At 42.0% G+C, this 19,891-nt stretch overlaps 1 protein-coding gene across 1 annotated transcript in view; it reads right to left on the bottom strand.

Moving 5' to 3' along the window:
• Nucleotides 1-539: 539 nt before the first annotated feature.
• The window catches only part of cd247 (CD247 molecule), a 106,002-nt gene continuing 86,650 nt past the window's right edge, over nucleotides 540-19,891 (bottom strand). Inside the window, exons 4-8 of the mRNA XM_070892970.1 lie at nucleotides 15,839-15,928; nucleotides 12,870-12,911; nucleotides 11,388-11,444; nucleotides 3,962-3,997; nucleotides 540-1,104 (exon numbers count right to left, since the gene is read on the bottom strand). Of these exons, the coding sequence (XP_070749071.1) occupies nucleotides 1,021-1,104; nucleotides 3,962-3,997; nucleotides 11,388-11,444; nucleotides 12,870-12,911; nucleotides 15,839-15,928 (309 nt within the window). The 3' untranslated portion in view covers nucleotides 540-1,020. The remainder of the gene's footprint in view (nucleotides 1,105-3,961; nucleotides 3,998-11,387; nucleotides 11,445-12,869; nucleotides 12,912-15,838; nucleotides 15,929-19,891) is intronic.

Here is a 19,891-nt window from a genome sequence, read left to right as displayed (position 1 = left end):
TATTTATGCAGTGGTTATTGAATGTATAGGCAACTACAATAAAATTTGGCCAAAGATTCTTTGAATGGCAGGTGCAATACAAAGGCACACAATCTGAAAAGCACTTGTGTGATTACAAAGGCTTTATTCATATCCTTTTCCTGCGTTTTTGAATATTCTTGATAATTTATCATCAAATTTTAAATAAATACATATTCATTTAAAAAAAATGGATATATAAAAAATGTTACTTTGTAAGCCAAATTCAAAGCCTAAATGTTTAACAGTGGAGGGAATTAAATAGTTTATTTTCTGTTGCAACATGAAAAGCGAGACTAGAATTTGCATGGTAACATCATCCTGTCTTGCACAACACTTTATAACAACCTATTTTCAGACAATAACACTGAAGTAAATTAATTCAATTGGTAGTTAGAAAAATGTTTACAACTAAAAAGATTGTTACTTTGCATTTATAGTAGTATATACATAGTTTTTATCTGTATAATAACTCAAATAATCCAAAAATGCTTTCAATGGATTTCAATATTGGATTGAAAGCCCTAATTCTGCTTTAATGCCGATTCTTTCCATTTTGCACTGTTAGAATTTATTTATCTTTCTAAATGCATATTCCATTTAGGTATATTTGTTACCTTTACTTTAAATATTTTCAGCTCCAGTGTAGCATAGCATTTCATTATGTCCTATGCAAATGTGCAACAAAAAATATAATTGTTTCAAACATTCGTGTAGGCTCAGCCTACTTTTCTCGTATTACCTGAAAAGTACTAACCAATACAATATGATCTACAGAGGCATATAAGCTTGCAGGTGTTGGCACAGTTATTATAGACTACTTATTTTAGTGATTTTTTTTCTAGGTAATACATTTTTTTTAAATGTTGAATTTTGCAAGTAAATAACATTGTTGGGAACAATTTCCAAATTAGCATTAACTTTTATGCTGGTGGAATTGAGTTAATCCTACAGGTTTTCCACTGTTGGTTGTCTTCGTATTACAATATCAATCCCAGAATCTCAGCGACGAGGAGGTGGAGGCACAGCTGGTAATTGCTGCATTTGCAGGTGGTCATATGTATCTTGTGTAGCTGTACTCAGTCCCTGCAAGATAATTCCACTGAAATTGTTAGGTAATTGCATGTATCAAAGGGAAAAACTTTTCTACTCAATATATGTTTCTCTAGTGCAATTCCATGATGACTTGCAGGAAACCCATGCTCGCAGAGAATATGGGTCAAATATACTATGGTTGTGATTTTCCACATTTACTATTTCTGGCACCCACGTACGATAACGTAAGTTTCCCCCCCCCCCCCCCCCCCCCCCGTTTGCGCAAAAAAAAAAGCACTTTCCACAAAGCAGAAGTTATTTTTAGCGGCGTGCTACCAGAAGATAATTCTGGGGCTGGAGCTTGTATGTGCTGAAAAAAATCAATGCGCATGTGCTGTTTTTTTTTTAAAAAAAATCGCTGCGCATGCGTTGGAAAAAGCCTGCTTTAAATTCTTCTGTGGCAATGGAAAAGGCACTGATGATGGCTCAGGGCCCCTTTATTTACATTCAGCAGGAGTTATTGTGCAAGGTAATAACACGAATGACAATGTGCTGACGTGAATTGAGAACTGGTTAGCAGACAGGAAGCAAAGAGTAGGAGTAAATGGCTACTTTTCAGAATGGCAGGCAGTGATTAGTGGGGTACCGCAAGGTTCTGTGCTGGGGCCCCAGCTGTTTACATTGTACATTAATGATTTAGACGAGGGGATTAAATATAGTATCTCCAAATTTGCGGATGACACTAAGTTGGGTGGCAGTGTGAGCTGCGAGGAGGATGCTATGAGGCTGCAGAGTGATTTGGATAGGTTAGGTGAGTGGGCAAATGCATGGCAGATGAAGTATAATGTGGATAAATGTGAGGTGGGTGTCATGGTACATCAGTCATTGAAGGTTGGCATGCAGGTACAGCAGGCGGTTAAGAAAGCAAATGGCATGTTGGCCTTCATAGCGAGGGGATTTGAGTACAGGGGCAGGGAGGTGTTACCACAATTGTACAGGGCATTGGTGAGGCCTCACCTGGAATATTGTGTACAGTTTTTGTCTCCTAACTTGAGGAAGGACATTCTTGCTATTGAGGGAATGCAGCGAAGGTTCACCAGACTGATTCCTGGGATGGTGGGACTGACATATCAAGAAAGACTGGATCAACTGGGCTTGTAGTCACTGGAGTTCAGAAGAATGAGAGGGGAACTCATAGAAACGTTTAAAATTCTGACGGGTTTAGACAGGTTAGATGCAGGAAGAATGTTCCCAATGTTGGGGAAGTCCAGAACCAGGGGTCACAGTCTTAAGGATAAGGGGTAAGCCATTTAGGACCGAGATGAGGAGAAACTTCTTCACCCAGAGAGTGGTGAATCTGTGGAATTCTCTACCACAGAAAGTTGTTGAGGCCAATTCACAAAATATTCAAAAAGGAGTTAGATGTAGTCCTTACTACTAGGGGGATCAAGGGGTATGGCGAGAAAGCAGGAATGGGGTACTGAAGTTGCATGTTCAGCCATGAACTCATTGAATGGCGGTGCAGGCTCGAATGGCCTACTCCTGCATCTATTTTCTATGTTTCTAGGATGTTTATTTCCTTTCCCCTTCCCCTCCATCGTGCCCCCCACTCTCAACTCTTAACTACAAATCAACACTTAAATATTTTACATTAAGTAGTTTTGTATGCCAAATTAACTGAAAATACTGATCACCAATAAGGGATATTAGACACTTATTCTGGGAGCGGGCAACCATTCGACCAGGGGTTGCAATGGGCTGCGTGAGTTGAGGATCTTCGGCCCAGGATTGCAGTGGGCTGGGTGCGTGGAGGACCTTCGGCCTGGGATTGCAGCAGGCCAGCGCCAATTTCCTTAACTTAAGGTAGGCTTTTTTTACAAAGATAGCCACGGTCTTTGTGCCGTTTTGAAAAAAAGAGTTGTTGGGGAAACTGGCATAAATGGCCATAAACAGCGCGAATCCCTTTTCAACACAGACCAACGGCAAAAAAAATCTGCCGCTAATGCCAAAACTGGGGAAAATTTCAAATGACCAATTACGTCAAAAAAATCACCAGGCACTAAATGAACGGCGCCCAATGATGGCGCAAATTGCCCCCCAAAGCCCTGATTTTCCACCGTCCAATCTCTTGGGCATGTCACCCCACCATGAGCACAAGATCACAGAAATGTACTTTGTTTAAGGTGTTTGTATTTTTAATCCTCTAATATCGGTGGGAGATACGGAGGGTTTTTAAAGTTTTCTGGTTTGAATCCATGTGGAATAGGTTTCCTGTGAGGGTTCCTACGGAAACAATCGTATAAGAGTGTCAATTTTTACCAGGATTGTGTATATGCTACCTGCAACAATTTATAGTGTCTTTAACAAAGTAAAACGTCCCAACACGCTTCATGTGAGCATTATTAAACAAATTTTGACCGAGCCATACAAGGAGACATTAGGACAGATGGCCAAAAGCTTGGTTAAAGGTAGATTTTAAGGAGCGTCTTCGAGGAAAGAAGTAGAGGGGTTTAAAGAGAGAATTCCAAACCTTAGGACCGAGGCAGCTGAAGGCATGGCTGCCAATGGTGGATTAATTAAAATCGGGGGTGCGCAAAAAGCCAGAATTGGAGCAGCACAAAGATCTCGGAGGGTTGTAGGGCTGGATGATGTTAGGGACGAGGCCCTGGCGGGATTTGAAAATAATGATGAGAATTTTAAAATTAAGATGTTGGTAGACCGGGAGCCAAAGTAGGTCAGCAAGCAGAGGTGACCAGTGAATGTGATTTGGTGCGAGTTATGATATAGGCAGGAGTTTTGGATGAGCTCAAGTTTATGTCGGGTGGAAGATGGGAGGCCAGCTTACTGGCTTGCATGTCATTCGTATGTCTTTTTCAGAAGACAGCAACTCTGATCATTTCTTTCCTACCTGGTAAATGTCATTCCCTCCCTTGCCTCTTCGTTTCTGTTGGGGGGGCGAAAAAAGATACAAGTTGGTTTATTCCTAAATTCATTTATCAGGTGCATGGCTTAATGTCTATGTTAAATTTCACATGAACATAATAAAGGATAGCTTTTCCAAGTCTTGCTCATAAGCTGCACCTTGCATGTCATGAACATTTATCAGCAAATCACACTGGGGTGAGCTCGGCACAGGCAAGGTCCTTGGAAAATCTACCCTGAAGTGTTTTACTGTGATAGTATTCCACAACGTAATTCCAGAATGTTTCTACTTGAGGTATCTTTACAGGCAGCATAAACGTTGACAGTGGTATACGTGCACATCCATATGAAAGCTACACCATCTGCGCTGGAGACAATCTGTATATTATTTTTTTGTCATTCATTAATGGGATGTGAGCATCGCTGGCAAGGCCAACATTTATTGCCCATCCCCAATTGCCCTTGAGAAGATGGTGGTGAATCGCCTTATTGAACCACTGCAGTCCTTGTGGTGAAGGTACATCTATAGTGCTATTAGGAAGGTGATTCCAGGATTTTGACCCAGCGACTATGAAAGAACGGCGATATACTTCCAAGTCAGAATGGTGTGAGACTTGGAGGGGAAAGGGGCGGTCATGATGTTCCCATGCACCTGCTGCCCTTGTCCTTCAAGGTGGAAGAGGTCACGGATTTCGGAGGTGCTGCCGAAGAAGCCCTCGTGAGTTGCTGCAGTATGTACGATCTTGTAGATGGTAGACACTGCAGCCACGGTACATCAGAGGATGGATGGGCGGGCTGTTTTGTCCTGGATGGTGTGGAGCTGCTTCAGTGTTGGAGCAAGTGGAGAGCATTCTATCAAGCTCCTGACTTATGCCTTATAGATGGTGGAAAGGCTTTGAGGAGTTAGGAGGTGAGATACTCGCCGAAGAATACCCAGCCTCTGACCTCTTGTTGCCACAGTATTTATGTGGCTGGTCCAGTAAAGTTTCTGGTCAATGGCAACCCCGCCCCTATCCCCCCCCCCCCCCCAGGATATTGATGGTGGGGAATTCAGTGATGGTAATGCTGTTGAATGACGAGGGGCGGTTAAACGCTCACTTGTTGGAGATAGTCATTGCCTGGCACTTGTATGGCGTGAATGTTACTTGCCACTTCTCAGCCCAAGCCTGGGTGTTGTCTAAGTCTTACTGATTGTGGGCATGAACTGCTCCCTTATCTGAGGAGTTGCGAATGGCACTGAACACTGCAGTCATCAGCGAACATCCCCACTTCTGACCTTATAATGGAGGGAAGGTCATTGATGAAGCAGCTGAAGATGGTTGGGCCTAGGCTACAACCCTGAGTAACTCCTGCAGTGATGTCCTGGAGCAGTGATGATTGACCTCCAACCACCACAACCATCTTTAAGAACATAAGAAATGGGAACAGAGTAGGCCATACGGCCCCTCGAGCCTGCTCCACCATTCAATAAGATCATGGCTCATCTGATCATGGACTCAGCTCCAATTACCTGCCCTATCCCCTTATCGTTCAAGAAACTCTGTATTTCTGTCACATTTATTTAATGTCCCAGCTTCCACAGCTCTCTGAGGCAGTGAATTCCACAGACTTACAACCTTCAGAGGAAATTTCTCCTCATCTGTTTTAAATTGGTGGCCCCTTATTCTAAGATCATGCCCTCTAGTTCTAGTCTTCCCCATCAGTGAAAACATCCTCTCTGCATCCATCTTGTCAGGCCCCCTCATAATCTTATATTTTTCGATAAGATCACCTTTCATTCTTCTGCATTCCAATGAGTAGAGGGCCAACCTACTCAACCTTTCCTCACGTCAACCCCCTCATCTCTGGGATCAACCTAGTGAATCTTCTCTGAACTGCCTCCAAAGCAAGTATATTCTTTTGTAAATATGGAAACCAAAACTACATGCAGTATTCCAGGTGTGGCCTCACCAATACCCTGTATAGCTGTAGCAAGACTTCCCTGCTTTTATACTCCATCCCCTTTGCAATAAAGGCCAAGATTCCATTGGCCTTCCTGACCACTTGCTGTACCTGCATACTTTCCTTTTGTGAATCATGCACAAGTACCCACAGATCCTGCTGTGCTGCAGCACTTTGCAATCTTTCTCCATTTAAGTAATAACTTGCCCTTTGATTTTTTTTTCTGCCAAAGTGCATGACCTCACACTTTCCAACATTATACTCCATCTGCCAAATTTTTGCCCACTCACTTAGCCTGTCTATGCCCTTTTGCAGATTTTTTGTGTCCTCCTCACATATTGCTTTTCCTCCCATCTTTGCATAGTTAGCAACCTTGGCTACGTTATACTCAGTCCCTTCTTCCAAGTCGTTAATATAGATTGTAAATAGTTGGGGTCCCAGCGGCACCCCACTAGTTACTGGTTGCCAACCCGAGAATGAACCATTTATCCCGATTCACTGTTTTCTGTTCGTTAGCCAATCCTCCATCCATGCTAATTAATATATTACCCCCAACCCTGTGAACTTTTATCTTGTGCAGTAACCTTTTATGTGGCACCTTGTCAAATGCCTTCTGGAAGTCCAAATACAGCACATCCACTGGTTTCCCTTTATCCACCCTGTTCGTTACATCGTCAAAGAATTCCAGCAAATTTGTCAAACATGACTTCCCCTTCATAAATCCATGTTGACTCTGCCTGACCGAATTTTGCTTTTCCAAATGTCCTGCAACTGTTTCTTTAATAATGGACTCCCAACATCTTCCCAACCACAGATGTTAGACTAACTGGTCAATCGTTTCCTGCTTTTTGTCTGCCTCCTTTTTTAAATAGGGGCATTACATTTGCAGTTTTCCAATCTGCTGGGACCTCCCCAGAATCCAGGAAATTTTGGTAAATTACAATCAACGCATCCACAATCCCTGCTGCTACTTCTCAAGATCCTGGGATGCAAGCCATCAGGTCCAGGGAATTTATCTGCCTTTAGTCCCATTATCTTACCGAGTACCACCTCCATTGTGATTGTGTTAAGTTCCTCACCCCCTATAGCCCCTTGACTATTCACTGTTGGAATATTGTTAGTATCCTCTACCATAAAGACTGATACAAAATATTTGTTCAAAGTTTCTGCCATCTCCAGGTTCTCCATTACTAATTCCCTGGTCTCGTCCTCTAGGGGGACCAACATTTACTTTAGCCACTCTTTTCCTTTTTATATACCTACAGAAACTCTTGCTATCTGTTTTAATATTTTGTGCTAGTTTGCTTTCATTGTCTCTCTTCCCTTTCTTAATCATTTTTTTAGTCATTCTTTGCTGACTTTTAAAAGCTTCCCAGTCTTCTTTCCTCCCACTAGTTTTGGCCACTTTGTATGCCCTTGTTTTTAATTGGATACCGTCCTTTATTTCTTTAGTTAGCCACGGATGGCTATCTTTTCTTTTACACTCTTTCCTTCTCGCTGGAATATATTTTTCTTGAGAGTTGTGAAATATCTCCTTAAATGTACACCACTGTTCATCAACTGTCCTACACTTTAATCTATTTTCCCTGTTCACTTTAGCCAACTCTGCCCTCATACCCTTTTATTTAAGCTTATTACGCTGGTTATAGATCCAACTTTCTCACCCTCCATCTGAATTTGAAAGTCAATCATGCTATGATTGACAGTTTCTTAATTATAAGGGATTATGGGGAGCGGGCAGGGATGTGGAGCTGAGTCCATGATCAGATCAGCCATGACATTGAATGGCTGAGCAGGCTCGAGGGGCTGTATGGCCTACCCCTGTTCCTATTTATGTTCTTATCATCTCATTCCAAGGGGATCCTTTACTAGGAGATTGTTTATTAATCCTGTCTCATTACACAGGACCAGATCCAAGATAGCCTGCCCCATGGTTGGTTCCGTTACATACTGCTCAAGAAACCCATCCCTTATGCACTCTTATGAACTCCTCCTCAAGGCTATCCTGACCAATTTGATTTGTCCAATCAATATGGAGGTTAAAATCACCTATGATTATTGCTGTTCCCTTTTTACAAGTCCCCACTATTTCCTGGTTTATGTTCCGCCCAACAGAGTTTCTACTGTTAGGGGGGCCTATCAACTACACCCACCAGTGACTTTTTCCCCTTATTGTTCCTTATCTCCACCCAAACTGCTTCAACACCCTTATCATTTGAGCCAATATAATTTCTTACTATTGCAGTGATTCCATCCTTTATCAATAGAGCTACCCATCCTCCTTTTCCTTTCTGTCTGTCCTTCTGGATTGTCAAGTACCCCTGAATATTTAATTCCCAGTCCTGGTCACCTTACAACCATGTCTCTGTAATGGCTATCCGATCATACCCATTTGTTTCAATTTGTGCCGTCAACTCATCTATTTTGTTACAAATGCTCCATGCATTTAGATAAAGTGCCTTTTAAGTTTGTTTTTTTTACCCTTTTTTCTTCCTTGTTTCCTCTGTCCTTCAAACTCACTTTCTTTATTTTTGTTTTCTAATCCAGCTTTATTCCCCTCCCTACTGAATCTATTTTCAGGTTCCCATCCCCCTGCCAAGCTAGTTTAAACCCTCCCCAACAGCACTAGCAAACATCCACGCAAGGATATTAGTCCCGGTTCTGTTGAGGTGCAACCCGTTCTGCTTGTACACGTCCCAGCTCCCCCAGAAGTGGTCCCAATGCCTCAGGAAACTAAAACCCTCCCGCCTGCACCATCTCTCCAGCCACGAATTCATCTGCTCTATCCTCCTATTTCTGTACTCACTAGCTCGTGGCACTGGGAGTAATCTGGAGACTACTACCTTTTTGAGGTCCTGCTTTTTAATCTCTCTCCAAGCTCCCTAAACTCTGCCTGCAGGACCTCATTCCTCATCCTATCTATGTCATTGGTACCGATGTGGACCACGACCTCTGTGCTAGGTATGACTCCAGCCAATGCAGAGTTTCCCCCTGATTCCCATTGGCTTCAGTTTTACTAGGGCTCCTTGGTGCCACACTCAGTCAAATGCTGCTTTGATGTCGAGGGCAGTCCTTCTCACCTCACCTCTGAAATTCAGCTCTTTTGTCCATGTTTGGACCAAGGCTGTAATGAGGCCTGGAGCTGAGTGGTCCTGGCAGAACCCAAACTGGGCACCGGTGAGTAAGTGCCTCTTGATAGCACTGTTGACGACACCTTCCATCAATTTGCAGATGATTGAGAGTAGATAAATGGGGTGGTAATTGGCTGGATTGGATTTGTCTTGCTTTTTGTGGACAGGACGTACCTGGGCAGTTTTCCACATTATCGGACAGATGGGAGTGTTGTAGCTGTACTGGAACAGCTTGGCTGGAGATGCGGCAAGTTTTCACAACAGCCGGGATGTTGTTGGGGCTCATGGCCTTTGTGTGGAGTGAATCGAATTGGCTGTGATGGTTGGAACCTCAGGAGTAGGCCGATATGGATCATCTACTCAGCACTTCTGGCTGAAGATGGTTGTAAACACTCCGCCATCATTGAAGATGGTGGTATTCATGGAGCCTCCTCCTCCCGTTAGTTGTTAAATAGTCCACCACCATTCACAACTGGATGAGGCAAGACTACAGAGCTTTAATCTGATCCATTGGTTGTGGGATCGCTTAGCCTTGTCTATAGCTGCTTATGCTTTTTAGCATGCTTGTAGTCCTGTGTTGCAGCTTCCCCGGGTTGGCACCTCATTTTTAGATGCACCTGGTGCTGCTCCTGGCATACTCTTCTACACTCTTCATTGAACCAGAATCCCCTGGCTTGATGGTAATGGTAGAGCGAGGGATATGCTGGGCTCTGAGGTTACAGATTGTGGTGGAATACAATTCTGCTGCTGATGGATGCCCAGTTTTGAGCTGCTAGATCTGTTATGAATCTATCCCATTTAGCACGGTGGTAGTGCCACCGTATTGGACTGTTCAGCCACCAAAGAACTCACTTCAGGAGTGGAAGCAAGTCTTCCTCGATTCCGAGGGACTACCTATGATGATGATGATGATGATGAATGCCACACACCACGATGGATGGTGTCCTCAGTGAAGACTCTACAATGACTGTGCAGTGGTCACGGCTACCAATGCTATCATGGACAGATGCATCTGTGACAGATACATTGGTGAGGATGAGGTCAAGTAGGTATTCTCTCACCGCAGGTCCAGTCTGACAGCTATATCCTTCAGGACTCAGCCAGCTCTGTATGTAGTGGTGCTACTCAGCCAGTCTATGGACATTGAAGTCCCTTATCCAGAGTGCATTATGTGCTCTTGCCACTCGGTGCTTCTTCCAAGTGGTGCTCAACATGGAGGAGTACTGATTCATCAGCTGAGGGAGGGCAGTCGGCGGTCATCAGCTGAAGGTTTCCTTGCCCATGCTTGACTTGAAGCCATGAGACTTCATGGGATTTGGAGTCAATGTTGAGGACTCCCACGGCCACTCCCTCCCAAAAGTATATCACTGTGCAGCCACCTGCTGGTAGGACAGGATATAGCCAGGGATGATGACGGAGGAGTCTGGGACATTGGCTGAAATATATGATTCTGAGTATGATTATGTCAGGCTGTTGCTTGACTCGACTGTGGGACAGCTCTCCCAATTTTGGCACAAGTCCCCATATGTTGGTGAGAAGGACTTTGCAGGGTCGCAATGACTGGTTGTGCTGTTGTCGTGTGTCCATAGCCGAGGTCGATGCCAGGTTGTCCATCCGTTTTTTTAAATTCTTGTTTTTTGTAGCAGTTGTGTACAAGTGAGTGCCTTTCTAGGCCATTTCAGAGGGCAGTTAAGAATCAACCACATTGCTGTGTGTCTGGAGTCACATGTAGACCAGACCGGGTAAGGACGGCCAATGTCCTTCCCTAAAGGACATTAGTGAACCAGATGAGTTTTTAACGACAATCCGGTAGTTTCATGGTGAGCAATACAATATTGATATTAGCTTTTTATTCTAGATTTATTGAATTAACTAAATTTAAATTCCCCAGCTGCCATGGTGAGATTTGAACTCGTGCCTCTGAATCATTTGTCTAGGCCTCTGGATTACTAGTGCAGTGACGTTACCACTAATGCTACCATTCCCAATTTGTACTGGAGATGTAGATCATTCAGATGTGCAATATTTATCCAGTTGGTGTGATGGGCTAAACAAATTAAAACGGTCGTCTTTGTCACCAAAACCATTTGTTGTTCTCACCAAATTCAGCCCTTCTGCTTTGATGGAAATGCAACATGCTCAGTTTATAACACATACACAAAGGCATTGATAGTGAGACATACAGCATCAGACATGGTAAGCTGGCAGCTTTTACCCTAAGTGTACTGGACATATATCCTTTACGTACTGACTACAAATGAAAGTTGTCATTTATAATTGCATAGTTATCTCCAGGAAGTTATAGTAATTTATTGATGGATCAGTCCACGGTCATCATACCTGCTGAGTTGGTTTGAGTTCGCCATAAGGCTCACTTCTGTTCTTGGGATTCAGTTTCTGCAAACAAAATTATTTTTGACCTTTGAGTTAAAATGCAGTTCACTTAAAGAATTTACCAGTCAATGCTGTTCTATAAACAACCATTAAGAGATGTGCAAATGAAGCACAAGCTGGTTCTGCAGAATTTCATCTGTTTTGCTCAGCATCTCCCTCAAATATGATCAAAAATCACTATGTAGACAATCATCGATACATGCTTTATTAATCCATGGTGCTGGATTGCACCCATAGTTGATGGACTTTAAAGCTGATACCTTTGCATTACTTACCTGACGCGTTTCCCATATTACAACAGTGACGACACTCCAAAAGTACTTAAGTGGCTGTAAAGCACATTGAGACATCCGATGGTCGTGAAAGGTGTTAAATAAATGCAAGTATTTTATTTATTTTACTTCTGTTGATACTGCTGCCATTAGGATTAACGCCATATTTGTTTTTTTGGAGGGGGGGCGGGAGTAGATTACAATTTGAAAAATCTGAAACCATCTTCAATGGAGGAGGATTTGGGGGCAGATGAATAACCTGCTCGTGAGAGGCGGTTCAGTTATTTAAATATGCTAATGAGGCTGTGTGCCTCAAATGTTAACAAACTGACATTTAGCGGCTGTGGGCTGGGTTTCCCAGGGCTCGGGAAACCAGTCAGCTGAAGGGAGGCGAAAGCGAGAGGATCCATCAGGTAAGTGTCTTTTCCATACTTTTTATGGGCCAGGAGGAGCACGTGTGCTTTCCCTCAAGCTAACCTGCTTCCCTCGCTGCAATTGGTCTCCCGCACCACGATCTCGCCAGTGGTCTCTTCAACTGTCCCCTCTCTCCCAATCTCTTCAACTCTTCTCTCCCCCCTCCCCCTCTACTCCCCAGCTGCGGCCTTCCAGCACATGCCTTCCCACCTGCGAGCCAGCCAGCGCCTCAATATGGCTGGCTGCCAGCCAACCGGGACACGGAGAAAAAAACATCTACATTAAATTTGTCAGGACCAACGGGTTAATCACATTTCTGGGTTTCTCAGCTGCTACGACTCCCCATAATTATTGGAATTCCATTGGAGACAAGTTGCACAACTCGCAATATTCTGCACTCACCTGCAGGAGGCTATGCAACAGTGAATGGTTTTTACAGCAGAACAAAACTATGCAGCCATTGGTCAAATCCTGAACACACCTACCATTGCTTGGGATCAGGTTTCAAACCATCTCCAGCTGGCGCATTCTGCTGCTGCTTCTCTTCACAGTTCAGCATAAGCTTGGTAATTACAAGTCAATCAATTCCATGTTAGATGATTCAACGGTACTGCATGCTTTGTGCCAGGTAAATACCAAGTTTTAAAGTATGCACTTTTATTGTTTAAGGGAAAAAGCAACGAGGAAAGGACTGTTGGATAATAAAGATTCTGCAATTTTCTAAATCATGAGCTGCACTTACAGAATAGGTGTCGTTATGAGCAGCATCATCTCTCCTTTGTTTCTGATGGGGGGAAAAAAATGAATGTTATATATTTAACAACACTGGTTTATGAAGTTAATGGTTTGCATCCAGAATATTAAATTTACACAGCCTCAAGTGATCAAGATATCTCTCAGGCTGCCAACTCCCTGGCTACCATTTGGGGAACTTCAGCACTTGCCTGTTTCAGGCGGTAGGCCCCTTTAAATATGCATACCTTGGACCTAGCACTCCGATTTGCTATTTTTGGTTGTAACTGGTCATAACGTGCGCCACGGGCGATAGAGCCAAAGGTGCCCAGCAAAGGTATGTTTGAAATTAATTTTGTGCTGCCCCATGACCCTACCCTCTGCAATAGTGACCAACCCCAGCACATATTTTACTGCTGACCGGGGCTGCCCTATATTGGCCAGCCTTAATACAGCGAGCTGCAAGCCAGTTTGGCTCCTACAGCTCACCAGCTCGACGTAAATGAGGCCATAGCCTCAAAATCGCAGCCTCCTCTTCATCACAAATATGGACGACCGGCTGGCACATTCCATTGGTCGAGCATCCAAAAGTCAAAGTTGGCCCCTTCTAGGCTGCAAATCAAGCATTCAGCATTTCTGATCAATCATCATTAATGAAAGCAAATCTGGTGCTTACTGTTTACCTTGTTGTCCTCAGCTTTATTTATAATATTCTACACCTCGAGACTTGATTCAGTTCTGATCAAGGTGACCTGAAAAGAATGTGCTTCCTCTACTACCAACCCACTCCCCTCCCCCCCTCCTTCCCAAGACATTATAATAAGCACTGCTTTGGATTACTAAATTAACAGATACATTAGGGCTACTGCATTGGACCATTTTGTAACATTGGAACTACATACTGATTTTCTTTAAAGAAAAATCACCAGCTGCCACTCTTTATAGACAGCATAAGTACACTGATTTACATATACAAAAAAGTACAAAAGATATTCAGACATATTACTAAAGAAACATGTTGCAGCCCTCCCCCGCCCCCCTCCCTGCCCCCCAACAGATGTGCAAGACATACACTCACTCCCCTGTGGTTTGGTGGGGGTTGGCCATGCACGACTTAGTATTTTTTTGTGTAGATTGTCTGTTCTTTATAAATTTTCCATTCTGGTTCAACACTACGAATTATGCAATCATTTACCAATGGAAAGAGTTGAAGATGAAAGGATGACTAACAGTGTGGAACTGTGACATAACTGCTCCCATTAACCTGTACTAATGTTGTAAAATTGGTTTTCACATATCTTTGAAACCTAGAGGAAATGAATTTTCCCATTTACATTTTCTATATCATCTTCTCTGGCACTTAACAAAAATATTTTTTTCTTCCTTTCAGGTAGCAAGAATTGAGAGTTTCAACAACTCTTGTAAGCTCACCTATATCCTGATCCATTGTCCTCATTTGTTTCCAACCTCAACTCTTGTTCTAATCTCACCACTTGCCCAATTTGCACTATCTTCTTTGATGTAAACAATCCATCCTCCGTTTCATAGACCTGCACGCCCACCTCAACGAATGCATGCTCGATACGATGCTGAACTCTTCTGCTGCCTTTGCCTCCATACCTCTGGAGACTTCCCTTTCTCCTGTCTTCAGCCTCCCTGATCCACCTGGATCCCTCCAACCCTCTCGATCTTTTTATTGAGAACTGTCAGTGTGATAGGTATTTGCCCACTCACTCACTCTAATCTATTTGCCTCTGAATTTTGACCAGGATTTTTGCCACCGATCACTTTCCAGTGCCACTCATTGAAAATAGACGCCTTTGAAAATTGGGTGATGACTGGCTTGACTGCAATAGCCAGTGAGGTGGTAGAACCTGTCTAAAGCCACTCCAAACTCTCAGATAAATATTGGCTACTTAGGCAAGATAGCAGATGGTACCCAGTATGCCAGCAGAGAGCCAATTCTTTGAAAGCAGTTCAATTTCTGTATACAAATAAGAATTGCCGGTGAATGAACCATTTCCATTATAAATCTTTCTGGATGGTGGAACCTTTCTCACTGTGGAATAATAACTTTTAAAATAAATCCCTTTGCATTGGCCCCCTCAAAAGCTGTGTTGTTATTTGGAGGCATTAGTGGTCAGTGTGATACATTTGGTCCCCATCTAGGCCAGAAATTCTAGTTTGTTATAGGATCTTAATGGACCCAAGAGAGATCTAAGAGCTCCAAGAACCAGATCTTTTTCCAAGAGGGTTTACAATGATAATTATTGTTTCCTTTGCTGGAATCTTGTGAAGGATTTGTTCTTCCAGCAAAGGAACCAATAATCATCTCTATAATCTCTTTTGAAGGATTTGTTTCACAATGCAGCTGGAAACCTGGGAAGGCCGAGTCTACTAAGACATACACCATTCCTTGCTGGCACCTGAGTGCTCCAGCAACTGGATATCTAACTGGGAGGCAATGTCATTATTATACTTATAATTGCTTATTGAATCTGCACAATTTTTCATCTAATTTGCTCGAGAGACTATTTTTGTGGTTTACAATACTTTCAGAGCAGGACAACATGCAAATACATTATGAATATGGAAATAGATACTGTTCAATAATATGCAAGTTTATAGAAATGATGCATTGGAGTTATTTTGAAAATATTCAACTTTTGCAACACATCAAGTTGCTAACAAATAGCTTGCTGTAACTGTGCAAAGATCTCAAAAATATATTGTAAACAGTTTAGAAAATGTAAATATAGAAAATTGAACATAGAAAACTAAACCCTCTTCTGTCTCCCAATGAGTATTTTTGTAGTCTTGTGCAAATAACAGTTCGAGATAACTCCAAGTATCCCAGAAATTGCTATCCTAACATTTCACAAGATTGCTGTTAATGTTCCTGTTATAAAATTGATATTTTGTGTGCCTTTTTTTTGAATCATTTATTGGTTTTACAAAAGACAGGTAAAAACCAAATACCCGTTTTGCTCCAATTCCAGCCTCTGTGTCCTGGTTCTTTTTGTTAAAATTGAGGCCCGCATACTCATCTTGGTTTTTCTTCTGCAAGAGCTGTAAAAAAAAAAATTAAAGAAGTTCTTATTACACACAATAAATTGTACCAAATGTAATAAAATCTAAAATCTATTGGTGCTGGAATTACGAAGTTTCTATGGACCAGGGAAGGCATCGGAAAAGCCAGTTTTCAGCACGCAATGCGCATGGGCTGAAAACCGGCTTTTCCGATCTGTCAAGTTTCTAGCTTGACAGATCGTCCGCAGATCAGGAGCGAGGACATTTGCAGGGCAAGATTTCTGATATTTACGGATATTTTGCCCAGCAAATGTCCTCAAAAATCTTGCGCCTAAAAAAGCAGGCGTATAGCCTACTTTTACAGGCGCAAGTGTTTAAAAATACACAAACATTTTAAAATAAGTTATAAAAACACTTTTTTTCTGAAAAACCCTCCCCACTACGGTAAGTTTATTTTTAACCATAATTTAAAAAAACTTAAATCGGGAAAATATTTTATTTTTATAAAGACCTAATAACTTTAATTTCTATTAATTTTAAATGTGTGGTCTGCTTTATTTTTTATTATTTTGTGTGATTTCTTCTGTTCCCATTAATAGCACTGAATTCGTAGATACGCGAGTCTCAGTGCTATTAATGGTAACCTATGCAATACCTGATTGGCTGGGCAGTCACACATGACTGCATCTTCTGCGTCGGGACCCTTGCACTGGAGTGCGCTTCGCAGTGCGGGAGGAGAAGGCCTCCCAATTGGAAATCAGGGCGCCTCCTAGACCACCAGGTAAATTCGTAAAAAAATATCCAGCGAGGGGGCAATTGCCCGCAGGAAGACCCCCAGAGAAATTTCTGGGCCATTATCTTACAGGTTCAGATCGACAGTGTTTACTCTAAATATTACCCTCAGTGACATGTTTCGTTCATTGATTTTTAAATACAAGAGACTCAGTAATCCAGGGGTGAGGTAAATAAATCAAAGGGTGTGCTTCACTGCAAAATGAGCAAAGACTGTGGGACCCCTGGCAGAGGCAGTCTCACCTGACTCAACACCAATGTGGTGTCAACCTTGGTTTCAAACGTTTTCAGTAGATTGCTTGGATCTCGAGTATTCTTTTATACTTAGCTGGAGTTGATATAAGTCTTTAGTGAGAGTGAGCACTCCCCACACGTGTTTTAAACATTTCTAAAATTTAATGGCCCTGATAGATTTCCTGCACATGGCTATAAACATATGTGTACAGGCTCTCTTCTGGGTGGCAGAATTCCAATCATAAATAAGGAGAATAAATGGACTAAAGTTAATGGCCTTCAGAAACCAGACTTTGTCTTGCTCAGGTTTGTATAAATATGGCAGGGTTATTTTTGTATATATTTGCAGAATTTCTGCTTTTAAATTACCTGCAGATTTATGCATTCCTTGCAAAAGATAACAATTTTCTTATCATTATATAATCTGTGCTTGCAGTAAGGTTATATTGTTTGTTTGTGATATGATTGGGAGATTTACACTTTGAAAATGCATTTTAACAGCAATCCAACCAAAGCATGTTAACAAATGCTGAATTGAGGGAGCAGCTTTGCAAGAACAGATGTAAGAGCACAGCACACACAGCTCCTAACATGGCAGGCAGCTCTCTCGGAAGCCTCCGGAAATCTGCCCCGTTCTGTTTAATTTTAACTGCAATTGCAGTACACAATACGTCCACATCCATAGTGTGGAGCTACAAACATTACAAGCTTACCGACATTACACTTCTCCCTCCTTAATGAAGAAGTTATTATAACAAACATCATACATAACTTTCATGTTTATACATAACACAGGATATAAACTTATTTTTTTTCCATATTTACAAATTTAACTTTACCACTTGTTTTCTGTTTTGAAGAGGATACCTTCGCTCTCGAACAGAACCTTCCAAACATGGTGTCGATTTCACACTCATTCGAGGCTCATCCTGAGGAATGTTTTCCTCCATGGAATTTCCTTGATTTTCATGTGAACTCACTCTAACTTCAGGCTCTTTGTTTTCCTGACTCGGACTCAGACTTTCATTCTGATTCTCTCCTGGATTTGTTTCCAATACATTGGATTTAGGATTTGCTACTGGTGTATCAAAACTATCTGATGAGTCAGAAATAATTGAATCATTCCCACCTTCAACTCCTTCCATGTTTGTAGGTAAAATATGATCAATATGAACAAACCTAACCTGTCCATTATCAAACATCTTTCCCAAATATGTACGAGGACCACATATCTTTACCACTCTTCCTGGTAACCACTTTAACCATTTATGGTGATGGTTCTTCACTCTCACCTTCTGGTTTAATTTCACACTTCTCTCTCTTACTCTACCTCTATCATGATTCTCTTTCTGTCTTAATTGTAGCTCTTCTGCGGACTGTGCCAAATTTGGTTTTAACAACGAGAATCTGGTTCGTGGCTGTCGTTTGAGAAACAACTCTGCTGATGTTCTACCAGTAATTGTATGAGGAGTATTTCGATATGTAATCAAATAATTAGCCAATTTATGTTGTTTCCTTAGATTTGGATCTAACATTTGTTTTATGAGGGCACGTTTTACAATTTGTACAGTGCGCTCTGCTGCACCATTCGAAGCAGGATGGTATGGTGGAACCTTGGTACGTTTCACACCATATTTGCTCGTGAATTGTGCAAATTCTTCTGAACGAAATTGTGGTCCATTATCCAAAACAATTTTTCAGGGCGGCCAAATGAAGAAAATAATTTTCGTAAAATGTCCAATGTTTTACTACTTGTTATTTTCCACATTGGAAACACCTCAACCCACTTCGAATGGCTATCAATCACAATGAACAATTGTTGTCCTTCTAACTCAGCAAAATCAAAATGTAGCCTTTGCCACACCCTGGGAGGCCATTTCCATGGCTGTAATGGTACTGGTGGTGGTTGCTTGCTTACCGATTGACATGTCGTACACTGACTCATGATGTACTCTATATCTTTATATCTTTATCAAAATCTGGCCACCATAAATAACTGCGTGCAAAACTCTTGGTCAAGCACATTCCCAGGTGCTGGTCATGGAGGTCTCCTAATAATGTGGACCTGAATTTATTTGGTATACCTACTCTTGCACCCTACATGATACAATCTTTATCTACTGATAATTCATTCCTACGAATGAAGAATGGATGTGTATCTTTGTCTGTTACCTGGTTTGGCCATTCATTTGCAATATACTCATACATCTTTGACATCACTGGGTCAAGTTTGGTTGCTCTACCAATCTCACCAGCTGTGACTGGCAGTTCATCAATGTATGAAAAACAAAACTTCTTCCCTATCGGGTGTAACTTGTGATAGGGAAGGCAATCTAGACATTGCATCAGCATTACTGTGATCAGCTGATCGTCTGTATTCAATATCATATGAATATGCTGAAAAAAATCAAAGCCCATCTCTGCATTCGGGCTGCAGCTAATGTTGGAACTGGGGACTTTGGATGGAGGATTGCTGTTAGGGGCTTATGGTCTGTAACGCTAGCAAACTTATGATTATACAAGTATTTGTGAAACTTCTTGACCCCAAAAATTAATGCCAAAGCTTCCCTTTCAATTTGCGCATAATTACTCTCTGGCACTGTGTGAAGCAAAAGCAATTGGTCTCTCCTCCCCACTACTTAATACATGAGAGATTACTGCCCCAACTCCATATGGAGAAGCATCACATGCTAGATTAATCTCCTGAGATATGTCATAGTGAACTAACATGGTGCTCTCTACCAATTTGCTTTTACACTCCTTGAATGCTGTATCGCATTCTTTTGACCACTTCCAATGGACCTGTTTTTTCAAAAGTTCATTCAGTGGATGTAATACTGTAGCCAAATTTGGTAGGAACTTCCCATAATCGTTCAAAAGACCCAAGAATGAACGAAGTTCAGTGACATTCCTGGGAGTGGGTGCATTTCTGATCGCATCCAATTTTTCCATGGTTGGATGTAAACCATCTTTTTC

The sequence above is a fragment of the Pristiophorus japonicus genome, chromosome 11, assembly GCF_044704955.1.
Source record: "Pristiophorus japonicus isolate sPriJap1 chromosome 11, sPriJap1.hap1, whole genome shotgun sequence".
Taxonomy (NCBI): Eukaryota; Metazoa; Chordata; class Chondrichthyes; family Pristiophoridae; genus Pristiophorus; species Pristiophorus japonicus.
Note: the sequence above shows the minus strand (reverse complement) of the source record. Positions and strands in the feature narration are given on the sequence as shown.